The following is a 13,046-nucleotide window of genomic DNA, read 5'->3' as shown; positions in this document are numbered from 1 at the left end:
AAGAAATTCAACCTGCCAACACAGACGATGATGCAATTCTACACCGCAATCATCGAGTCCATCCTCACCTCCTCCATCACCGTGTGGTACTCTGGAGCCACTATCAGGGACAAACAGAGACTGCAGCGTGTTGTGCGCTCTGCTGAGAAGGTGATTGGCTGCAAACTCCCATCTCTGCAGGACCTGTACACCTCCAGGACACTGGGGCGTGCAGCTCGGACCACAGCTGACCCTTCTCACCCTGGACACAGTCTGTTTGACCTGCTCCCCTCAGGCAGGAGGCTCCGGTCGATTCGCACCAGAACGTCTCGCCATAAGAACGGTTTCTTCCCCTCTGCTGTTGGACACATGGACAATAACCATATGACTGTTCCCACCACTAACACATGACCCTACACTGCGTTCACTGCATCATCCCATGTTTGGCACTGATCACCACCTGCACTCATGTATATATCTATCCTCTTAGCACTTTTAATTCTTATTTTTATATCTATTTAAGCATTATATGACAGTATGTTTGCACTAAATACCGTAGCAATTTCCTAATGTTGTAAACCTGCTCAACATTTGGCAATAAAACCCTTTCTGATTCTGATTCTAAGGCTGATGACGAAACTCTGTTTAGACAGTAAATGGACTGATTCTTATACAGGGTTTTTGTAGTCTCCCGGATTACTCAAAGTGCTCTATACAACATGCCACATTCACCCAATCACACACTTTCTCTAAACTGAGTGCTTGTCGAGGGACGGAAGTGACGGGAAAAGGTAAGCGACCCATGTTGTAGGTGACGTCAGACGCCGGAGATTTTGGCGGAAAAAAAGCGAATGGTAGCGTAGAATTTAACAAAGTTTCTTTAATCTTCAGTATTACCAAATAAACTAACCAAATGTCATATAACTAACAACATCTGTCCTATCATCTCCAAACACCCTGGAGGACAACGGGGAGAGTTTAGACGCTCTCCAAGATTACATCGACCGGTGCTTCCAAGATTTAGTAATGAAGAAGGCTCAGAGCATGTCTTCCCCGGCCAAAATCGAGACACCGTCATCAAAGAGATGTCGCCCGGCAGACTCCCCCAGCACAACATCGCCTGCCAGCAAAGACATTGCAGACATCCTGGAGTCAATCGACAAGCGATTGTCCAGTTTCGATGCGAGGCTGTCCCTGGTGGAGATTTACACCGGGAATTTAAATCTCTGAGAGAATCCCTGGAATTCAGCCAGCAGCAGGTGGAAACGCTTGCCGCTGAAAATGCCACGCTACGGGAGTCGGTCAAATCTCTCACCGATAACGTGACCAAGTTAAACATAGAAAATAAAAAAATAAAAGAATCCGCTATCGATCTACAAGCCCGTAGCATGCGAGACAACCTTGTGTTTTCTGGTATTCCAGAATCTGCCAGAGAGGACGCGGAGGCAACGGTGAAAAGCTTCATTAAAACCCACCTGAAGCTGCCGGAGGACACCGTAAAGAACATCGCCTTCGAAAGGGTGCATCGCTTGGGGGCCGTGAGGTCGCCAACTGGGAGACAAGGTCCAATTGTGGCCAAATTCAGCCAATTCAAACAGAAGGAACAGGTTTTTTTGTTGTCGCTCACAGTTAATGTGGTTTCTTTCTTTCTCTTTTCTTTCACTGCGGTGATCAACTACTTCCCCACTCACCTACAAACAACACCCCCTATTTCTGCATATTCACACACCACGATCACGCAAACACATGCGCTCAACGGCAGCACATTTACACCGGGCTCACAGCACACACAGACTTACAAGACACACACACAAGCCACGCTTGTTCATATTAGTGAATATACACACACATAGTCCGACTTAAGGAGCCTCTTACCACACATTTTTTTCTCTTTCTATTTACAAACAAGTGATGTTTCCACATTCTCTTCACCCGTCTAAACGAAACACCCAGCGTACATCGTTAGACATACACACACAATTATGGGCACACTAAGGTTTGTTACATAGAATGTAAATGGAGCTGGCACCAGAGGAAAAAGGTTAAATATATTTAATCAGCTTAAAAAACTATAGGCAGATGTTGTTTTATTACAAGAAACTCACAGGCCTGTCACAGGTTTAAACGAACCTAAAACACCTGAGTTCCCTAATGTGTTTGCAGCCTGTTATAGTTCTAGACAAAGGGGAGTAGCAATTTTAATACATAAAAATGTTAATTTTAGAGTACTTGATACAGTTATAGATCCAGAGGGTAGATTCCTTATTATTAAATTATCAATATTTAACAAAAAGCTATGTATTGTAAGTATATATGGTCCAAATGTTGATGAACCCTCATTCTTCCACGGATTTTTTAGTGCACTCTCTGAACACCTTGATTGCACACTTATTCTTGGAGGCGTAATTGGCAGTCCACTAGGGCTGCCACGATTAGTCGACTAGTCACGATTACGTCGACAATCAAAATCGTCGACGACTGATTTAATAGTCGACGTGTCATTTGCAGCTTTGTAAGATCACAAAAGACGCAGGAATAAATAGTAGGATTTAAGAGTGTAATAACGGACTGAAACAGAAGATGGCAGCACTGCATGTACAAGGATGCCAGCTGCCGTTAAACCCCAAAGAAGAAGTAGCTCTGTCCCAGAATTCATAGCGCACCCCAGCTCAGTTTCCAACAATGGCGGCAGCTAGTTAGTTTTAATATTACTCTTATCATTCTTTCTGAGTCACAAAATAAACGTTTAACATATTTTCAGGCGAGAATGTAGCTGTGTAAACCTCAAATATCTGCTCAGTTTATCAAGACACCACATATTTTCAAAAGCGCTCCGACGTTTTCGGAGACGTCTGTTACCCACTAGCTCGATAGCGAGCCGGTGTGCTAGGCTCACTAGAGCCTATGAGAACACCGGACTCCCGGCAAATCGTTTTCAAACCCACCGCCACATGATATACAAGATAAGATAAGATAAGATGGCCTTTATTAGTCCCACAGGTGGGAAATTTGTTACAAGTCACTTGGATAACTTAAAAATGTTATTGTTTGGCTTTTTTTTGTATTTTATTTGTTCCTGAGTAAATCGGTTTGGCTGAGATTAAAGTTATAGTTTTTACACAGCTGAATAAACGTCAAGCAGAAACCTGATCATCAGAAGTGTGAGATGCTCGAGAATATACTCCAGTGTCCCGTTATATTTTAGATAGCAAGGAGTTTATTAAACTTCACCAAAACAATCTGCAAATTTTGTTAAAATGTAATAAACTATCATCTTGTCTTTATTTTTAGTTAGCACATACCTTAAACACTTAAAGCTGTAAGCTAATGATAGTTATATAAGAGCAGATGCATGCTGGTGCAATAAGCTGTACGTTTTACGTCCAATGGATGCATGATCTGATTAGTCGACTAATCGCAAAAATAATCGGTGACTAGTCGACTATCAAAATAATCGTTTGTGGCAGCCCTACAGTCCACAAATATAATCAAATGGTATATGAGCGACTTTGGTCTTTGCAATGCATGGCGCTCCCTTCAACCCACCAGTAAGGAATATTCTTTCTTCTCACATGTTCATCACTCCTACTCTCGTCTGGATTATTTTTTGGTCAGCAGCTCACTGCTGAGTGACATCTCAGACACTGAGATTCACCCTATAGCTGTCAGCGATCATGCTCCTATATCTTTAACACTAATACATAAGAAGAATGCTACACCAAGTAAAAACTGGAGATTTAATACATCACTGCTTAAAGATGAAGACTTTATTAAATATTTTAAAAAAGAATGGACTCTATATTTAGACTATAATGACACTCCCGGAACATCAGCTTCTGTTTTATGGGAAGCAGGGAAAGCTGTGATGAGAGGTAAAATAATTTCTTTCTCATCACATAAGAAGAAAGAAGAAAACAAAAATATTCAGGAATTGGAAAAAATCATCAAATCACTAGAAGAAGCCGACGTGTCCCACCAAGATCAGGAAACATTGAACAAAATACGCAAAACAAAACTAGAATTAAATGAGATGATTAATAAAAAAACAGAATTCCTAGTACAAAAACTACGCTTACAAAATTATGAACATGGTAATAAATCCGGTCAATTTCTAGCAAACCAGCTAAAAATAAATAAAGAAAAAACAACTATATGTCCTGTTCAAGATTCATCTGGGAACACAGTATATGAACCGAAACAAATAAACAACATCTTCAGGGATTTCTATAAAACGTTGTATTCACCACAAATAAACCCAACTAAAAAGGAAATTGATCAGTTTTTAGACAACATAACTCTCCCAAAATTACTAGATAGTCAAACAATGGCACTGGATTCACCACTGACGGCAGGTGAACTCCAGGAAGCCCTGATAAGTATGCCCAATAATAAGGCTCCAGGTCAGACAGCTTTCCTGCAGAATTCTACAAAGAATTCTGGACAATTTTGGCACCAGTATTCCACGGAATGTTGCAGGAAATCAAGGAAAATGGCAGACTTCAATCAAATATGTCAGAACAAATGACCAAACATCCTCCAGCTTCTGTCTCCTGAGGGGCACCAGACAGGGATGCCCACTCTCCCCTTCACTTTTTGCAATTTTTTTCGAACCACTAGCGGCAGCATTTAGGCAGGCTACTACAATTAAGGGCATAAAATGTAAGAACGTAGAACATAAAATCAGTCTCTATGCAGATGATTTGCTTTTTCTCCAAAACTCACAAACCAACCTTTCTGAGGTGATTACTCTAATAAACTGGTTTTCAAGAGTTTCAGATTATTCAATTAACTGGTCAAAATCTACAGTTCTTCTAATTAACTGCTCCTTCCATAATTCTTCTTCTGCCCCACTACAATCTGGAAATATTAAATATTTAGGGATTAATGTCTCTCCGAAGCTTTTAGACTTAACTACATTAAACCACATCCCACTTCCAAAGAAAGAAGAAGGCGATCTGACTAGATGGAAATCTTTACCCATGTCACTCAGGGTCACCACTATAAAAATGATGATTTTGCCAAAAATAAATTACTTAATTTTAATGATCCCTAACAAACCATCACAAGATTGGTTCAGATCTCTGGATTCGTATATTTCTAAATTCCTTTGGAAAGATAAACCCCCGCGTATCAGCTTAAAAACGCTACAAAGAACCAAGGATAAAGGAGGATTAGATCTGCCTAATTTTCAACAATACTTCTTAGCCAACAGGCTTCAGTTCATTTCAGAATGGTTAAAACATACCCTCTTAGATGAGCCCTGGCTAGATATTGAACAGGCACTATGCAATAATCTAGAGATTTCCGACCTACCATTTATCAGCTCAAACATCCAACGACATGAATGCTTTAAAAGCATCAACATCAGCTCTTCTCTGACAGCATGGTGGGAGTTTCTAAAAATAACGCAGTCTTCATTAATCCCATGCAAACATACACCTATCTGGATTAACCCTGACATATTACAAAACAATAATATGATTAATTTTCCAGAATGGAGTTGTAAAGGAATTAAATACTTAGAACATATATTAGAGGGAACAGACTTTATTCCATTTGACAGACTAGTTGCACAATATGGGATCAACAAGAAAAGGTTTTTAGAATATCAACAAATTAAATCCATACTAAAAAAGAGATTTAACCTCAGTCAAGCTGAATTACAAACACCACCAAGTGTGGTACACTTTCTTACTCTTAAATTCCCCTAATTATTATCTAATATATACAGAACACTTTCTAAAATAGATGAATCAGTATCCCTTCCTATTGCAAAGTGGGAAGCAGATTTGTCAGTCAGCTTAGACCAAAACTTCTGGTCTCAGGTATGCTTAAAAACCTTTAAATTGATTAAAAATCCCAGTCTGCAAATAATACAATACAAAATATTACATAGTGCACTATACTGGTCATCGGATGTTCAAGATGGGCTTTACATCTTCCAACAACTGCTCACACTGTCAAGGCAATACACCAGACAATTACATCCACACTCTTTGGTTCTGTCCACCAGTGCAGAAGTGAAGACTTATCAAAGTGTCTAAAATGTAAAATTCCAACCTCCCCTTTAGTGTGCTTGTTGGGCAAATTGGATGATGTCACTACAGAAACTAATACAGTCCACATGGTTTTTACTGCCCTATGCATTGCCAAGAAAACGGTCCTCATGAACTGGAAAAATAAAAATAATCTTAATTCTAGCCAATATAGAAACCATCTAATAGATCACATTATTCTCGAGACAGCCTCTGCCACCACATTAGATCAATCCCTCTGGGCTCCTTTGATCGGCCCTGGAGGGCTTAACCCGGGGGTTGTGGTCATAACCTGGTTAGTGGCTCTGGTTGCTCTTAGAAGGTGTTCTCCTCGTGGCTGCGTGCAGCGGGGCTGGGGGAGGGTCTGTGCTGGTGGACGTAGGTTACTGGCCTGGTAGCCTGGCTGCCCCTGAGTGGATCCGGGGCAGGCGTGGGGGCTTGGGTTCGGGGGTGCTTCACCTCCGTGCTAGGGCTCTGGCTGGTGTGTCACCGAGGTTGTGGGCGGGTGGGTGCACGGGGGCTCAGCCCTGTCGCAGGGGGCCTCTGGCAGACAATGTGGGCCCTTGGGCCTCTGGGCCTGCGGCTCGGTTCACTCTGGCACAGCTGGCTGCCGGCAGAGCCAGCAGGCATGCCAGTGCAGCCCCCTCTGGCCTCTGCTCCGTGGCTACTGGGTGACCCCCTCATCTGGGGCTCTCCTCAGCTCTTCCCAGGAGGGTGGCACAGATGCCCCTCCGGTGGTTCTCCTTGGGCTCTTGCACTCTGGGGCCTGTGGATGTCTGGAGGCTGGATCTCCTCCATGCCTGCTTCATGCCCTGGGGGACGGGGCTATGGCCCTCTACACCCTCTAGCAGACCATTACATGGGAAAACCTTTTGAATGCAGGTGCAGCCCACATAGCAGGGGCTGCACCTGCAAAGTTTTAACTGTAAACTTCTTTTTCTAGCAAATGCAGTTTGATCAGAGCTGTAGTTAAATCAACATTTATTGTATCCTGTTGAAAAATAGAAAAGATCCCAGTTTTATTTCCTGCCACAGACAGAGGAGGACTCACGTTTGGTTTGGACTTAAAAACAGTGCGAACACGATCGTCTGCACTCACCTCTGTTCTCACCAGTGGACAGAATCTGCTGTGAGGCTCAGAAAATGAACGTGATGGACTCAGTGTGACGTTCCTGTGAAGCTTCGTTTAGAGACCAACTGGACTTGACTGCAGCTTTTCACAGGGTTTCTTTCCTCCTCCCCCTTTTTTATGATTTTATGGTTTATATTTATCAAAAAAGAGCAAAGGTGGGATTAGAACACGCCCAGGCTGGACGAGTGAGGTGTGTTGTATGGTTAACCATCACACACTAATGAGGGTCTCAGCTGATCTGGATTTAAAGAGTATTTTATTTTTCTGTCCTCGAGGTCAGAAACTTTGTACTGTAAACGGGTTTTTCTATGTCCAACAAATGCAGTCTGATCAGAGCTGTTATTAAACAAACATTTAATCTTTGTCAGAGTTTGTTTCCTCCTTCTGATTTGTGAATTCATGGAGTTAATTTATGGCGATGATGGGATCAGAACAAACAATGGATGCAGGTCAGCTGAGGCCTGAATGTTATCCCTCTGGACCCCCCACTGCCTTGGGGCCCCAAGCAACACGTCATCTTCAGCTAGCCCACCAATCAAAATAATTCAGCTCAGTTCTGTGACGCAGAGCCTTCAGGATTTAAACAAACACCAAAACTTCTCCTGATGTTGTTTGTTAAGTGTGTTTTGTCCTGACTGTAACGTAGAGCATGTGAACATCAGTGATGGGAATAACGGCGTTACAAGTAACGGCGTTACTAACGGCGTTACGTTTTTCAGTAACGAGTAATCTAACTAATTACTATTCCTATCGTTACAACGGCGTTACAGTTACTAACAAGGAAACGCGGTCCGTTACTATTTTTCAACAAACAGACGGTTGAAGCTGTGTTCAGCTTACCGCATCTTCTGGACGCTACAGCTTTAAGCAGCTGCGCGCGCTCCCGCGGACGCTAATCACGAGCACTGTCCAGCACAACACCTGGAGCTCAGGGGGCAAAACAATCACATGAGTGCTGCTGTTTGACTGAGGAAGAATAAAGTAGTCGTGGTAAGCCAATCACATGACCACTGAAAGACAAAGCAACAAGGTGATATATACCAGTTTATAAATTGTGTTGATGGGCCACGTAAAACCAGAGTCATGATAAACAATATATACGCAGCGTTTTTTCCTCAATAGTTTCGCCACGTTAGCGCTAGCAAGCACTCTCTGCTTATGAGCAAAACAAAAAAAAAGTTTTAGGAGCGACGGCGAGAGAGCAGGAAAAGAGAGAGAGCGAGTTTTGAGATTTGTGACGTTTAGCGTGTTTGGGGTGTGTAGTTAATGTGTTGTCTTGTGTAGTTAGTGTGTAGTGTTGTGTATAGTTTTGTGTTGTGTGTCAGAACAATGAGGCGACTGCTGTCTCCAGGTAGAAACAGGAGTGATACACCTGCTGCTGTCAGACCTGCAGGTATCAGGCTGTGATGTTCTCCTTTATAGTGGACAGAAATTATGTTTTGGAGTGGCACAAATAATTTGTGTGGCATCTTATTGAAGAACAGCTGATTGTTCTGTAAATAGTTTGAAATGGTTATTTTAAAAAAGGGTAAAAGGTAAATGGATGCAAATAACTTTGTTGTTTGCAAAACTTGTGCATAGGATTTTAAAATTGACAATTAATATTTGCATTTGAAGTTATGAAATATGATTCATTAAACATGTTTATGGTTGTTACAGTTAAAAATATAACTTTTTCTACTCTGATTTTATGTTTTTTGTTTGATTTTAGATCAATTCTGGTTATACAGTATGACAAAATGAGAACATAACTGTAAATTCAGGCACGTGAGGTTGCGCTAAAAAGAATGATACCAAACAAGGCAAAGTAAATAGTTTTTAAAGGTAAAATGTGGAGGGAAAATCAAGAGTAGTAAAAAAATGGCCAATTATATTCTGGACGCCAGAGGGTTAAACGTTCTTTGTTTTTTTTTAAAGTAACGCAATAGTTACTTTTCCAAGTAATTAATTACTTTTAGAATATTGTAACTGAGTTACTAACTCAGTTACTTTTTGAAGAAGTAACTAGTAACTATAATTGAATTACTATTTCAAAGTAACTTGCCCAACACTGGTGAACATCAAGCTTGTTTCTGCTGTGAGCTGAATTCACACGTGTTCAATGTAGTTTTAAATAAAGGTTAATTTAAAGAGGAGCCTCGCATCAACATGTAGGTAATATGAGACTCTTCATACGTTCATCAGTGGATATAGGAGTCAAACACTTTCACAGTATCAGCTGTACAGTTCAAGTAATTCAAAAACAGGTCATCATCACACCTTTGAACATAGTTAGAACTAAACATCGGTGAAGGACATTTGCTTTTTTTCTTTTCTTTAAAGAGTGTGTGGTGAAATCTCTGGTTCATCGTGTGGTCCACCTTCAGGCCCCTGCAGTTTCACCACAGCAGACGTACAACAACGCCCGTTCTGTCCCATCGTGGAGGCATTCAGAGTCAGAGACCAAAGAAAAGAGATCAAATCAAATTTTTTCTTTTCTAATTTTCACATGTTAAAGTTTCTGTATTTTATCAGATGTGATTATTTAAAGTGTTCTAGTTTCTTTTGCTCTTGTGTGTGAGATCCTGTCCTGACGTGGAGTGCCGGGCTGCCCTGTTCCTGCTGAGCACGCTCAGTTCGTGGTCATCAGCAGAGTGATTAGCATTGAAAGATGTGTCACATGACCCGGTGTTAGGGCTTAGAGCGAGGCACCGGGAGCTCCCGCAGCACAACCGTTACAGCCGTGAAGTCCAGCCAGCAGCCATGGGCAGCACCAAGCAGGAAGCCGGTAAGTCTGACAGGATGAAGAGGCAGGAAGTGAGGCACAGGTGAACAACAGGTGTTTAAACTGCGGTGTGTCCTCTGCTGGTAGAGCTGACAGACAGCCTCTGGTCATATGATCTCCTCTTGAAACCACCTTCTCTCTCTCTGTGAATAACTCTGTGTTTCATTTCAGACGCTAATCAGATTAAGAGACTGGGAAGGAGATTTAAGGAACTCGACCTGGATGACTCCGGATCCCTGAGCGTGGAGGAGTTTATGTCCCTGCCAGTGCTCCAGCAGATTCCCCTCGTGCAGCGAGTCATCAACATATTCGACACCGACGAAAACGGGGAAGTCGACTTCAGAGGTGTGAAAGTGTTTTTACAGAAGACGAACACCTGCTGACCAGCTCAACAGTGAGATCTTAAGAGATCCACAGCCTATGGCTCTTCAATGGGGTGTCACAGGGTCCCCAGAAAAAAAAATTGTAAATGTAAAACAATAAAATAAACATTCTTCTGTGGCAATAACAAAGTATAAAATAAATTATTCTGTAGCAATTACACAAGAATATCCAGTAATGTCCCTGCCTACAATTAAACACATTCACTTGTGTGCAAGCCTTTGACCACAAACTTAGTCACTGCTCGGTGACATTCGTCTATCCTGGCCTGAAAGGAGACGCTACCGGTAGACTGCAGCGAGAAATGCCAGCGAGCGCCAGCCAGACTCTGTCTCTCTCATCATGGTCACCTAAATGCAACGCACAGTAATGGCAGGTTTTGTAATAAGGCAGATCGCGCTAACATAATATGCACTGTTAGTTGATTATTTACCTGCCGCATTAACGGGAGAGGATGTGCAAACATTACCGCTGCTGCTGGGTTGAGATTCACGAGTCCGGAGCGGAATTAAAAACACGACATTCATTTAAGGTCATCTCGTGTTTTGTGAGCAAATGCTTTTGCATATTCGTAGTGTTTCCTCCCTTAAATGAAATATCTACTTTGCAAGTTGCCCTGTTGTCATCCGTTCTCGTAAAGTATAAACAAACTTTTGAGCGTTTGAGCCGCCGTGTTTCCTGCCAGGTAAATGACGCTCCGCAACGTGGTGACGTCATTCAGACTGGAATCGATAAGGGAATTGTTTGCAAAAATGGCAAACAATTCCAAGGAATTGAAACAGTGGGAACCAGTTCTCAACAAGAACCGGTTTTCGATACCCATCCCTAACCATGATGACCATTACTCCGCAGCTAGAACCATCCCATTGAAATGGATGTGTCAGTACTCCTCCTCGAAGTCTCACATTCACTCAGTTTGTTTTGTTGTAGCATGTCCTTCTCATTTTGAAGTATTCACTGTGTGAACATAATGTACATGACATTTATATACAAATGAATGGTAAAAGTCACACAGAAAAAGAACATTCTGTACATTTTCATAAATCACATAAACACATATAATACATATCAATGTGTTTTTAATGGTGTGTCAGAAAGCCCTGTGTTCTAGATTATGTTACATGAAGTATCAAAAATAACAACATGTTCTTTAAAATCTACAAATGTTAACTGTCTCAAATGTCTCACTGCTTAAACACTGTCAGTGTATTTTTATTATTTAAAATTACATATGAGTGTAATTTTGAAGTAATTTTTGAAATTCTTTAAAAAAAACTGATAACCACGGATTTTATTACACTTTCATCTACAACCATATGTTCACTAGTGGTGGGCGGATCGATCCAAATATCGATAGTATCGATCCCAAGTCGGGATCGGTATCGGATCGATACTAGCCTGGTTAGATCGATTCTTTACTTTGAGTTCTGCTTGTTTGCTACGCTGTGCTTTCGGCAAAAACGAAACAGCCAGGTCGCTGGACTCACCGCTCCTGTGACAGCGGAGAGCAGGCACACTTTGCCCCCCCCTCTTTCTTATGTTTCAGTGTTGCACTGACACGTCACGTGACTTAGACACTTTGGGGGTTGTTAAGTTGTTTACATATTAATAATATATATTGTTTTTGTTGATGTGTAGAATGTTAATTGTCATTTTTGTATTATAGTTTATCAACAGTATTTGTTTTAATTTGTTTACTGGTTTGCGTGCACTTAAAAAAAAAAAAAAAGATCGCCACCACGGCAGACACCATGGCATTTTCATGCTTCGCGCATCATTTATTCTTACAATAATCCCACGGTTGCCGTAATAGTGCATTCAACTGCTGCAGCTCTCCCGCTGGCAGCCGTAGACATCACCACCACCAAACCTGCAGCGGCATCGCAGAACACGCCCTGCCACATACCACCCTGCCCGCTTCACCCCACCCCACGAGCAGGCGAGGGAATCGGCCCGGACCGTCGGCGCCCCATGTCCCGGCCCAGCGATGGGGAAGTGTCCACTCTAGCGGTCGCCCGCGCCTCCAGTGGAAGCCCGGGAGCTGGCCTGATGGCCACCCATATGGCAAGCAGAGGCGGCGGAGCAAGAGTGGAAGTGAGCCGGGGCTCAGAGGCAGCTGGGCAGACGGCCGAAGCGGACAGCATGCCGCCCTCAGGCAGGACCCCCGCGCACCTCGACCTCCATCTCCAGCTTGGCAGGTCCCGCTGGCGCGCCAGCCTCCAGCTCACCCCGAGCCGCGCGCTGTCCACCCTTACAGTGATCACACGGTTGCTGTAACAGTAGCCTACAATAAACGGCTGCAGCCCTACTGCTGCCAGCTGTACACATCAACACCAAAAACAACAACAGCACAAGCAGCGCACAGGTTTTAACCCTTTAAGACCTACCATAGAACCAAGTCCGCCAGACCTTATATTATATATTTACATGCTGTAGTGCCATTTTTGGGAGCATTTCAAGTTGATATACATCAATACAACCATTATAGCCCAAATTGTAATAATATGTATGCATTAAGTGCATAGTAATTACATAAATTGCAAAAAAGTGCAATAAACTACAAAAAAATTGAAAATCGTTTTTGTTTTTTTAACATATATTTCTAGTTAGAGAAATTTAAGAGGCTTATCCCTCAAAACTGTAAATACAAAAAAGTTGCACAAACTAGTTCCCCACCACAGGAAAATTATTATTATTTTAAGTGTCTTCATAGTTATATACACCAATTTTCATATACTGCAGGAAAAACGAAAAT

At 42.2% G+C, this 13,046-nt stretch overlaps 1 protein-coding gene across 1 annotated transcript; it reads left to right on the top strand.

The window, feature by feature from the left end:
• Positions 1–7,921: 7,921 nt before the first annotated feature.
• On the top strand, positions 7,922–10,349 carry LOC120437992 (calcineurin subunit B type 1-like). Its single transcript, XM_039608483.1, has 3 exons — positions 7,922–8,136; positions 9,469–9,913; positions 10,082–10,349. The coding sequence occupies exons 2-3, from the start codon at positions 9,889–9,891 to the stop codon at positions 10,291–10,293; spliced, it is 237 nt and encodes a 78-aa protein (XP_039464417.1). The 5' UTR covers positions 7,922–8,136; positions 9,469–9,888; the 3' UTR covers positions 10,294–10,349.
• The last annotated feature ends 2,697 nt before the right edge of the window (positions 10,350–13,046 follow it).

The sequence above is a fragment of the Oreochromis aureus genome, linkage group 3 (assembly GCF_013358895.1).
Source record: "Oreochromis aureus strain Israel breed Guangdong linkage group 3, ZZ_aureus, whole genome shotgun sequence".
Taxonomy (NCBI): domain Eukaryota; kingdom Metazoa; phylum Chordata; class Actinopteri; order Cichliformes; family Cichlidae; genus Oreochromis; species Oreochromis aureus.
This window is presented reverse-complemented; position numbering and strand designations above follow the sequence as displayed.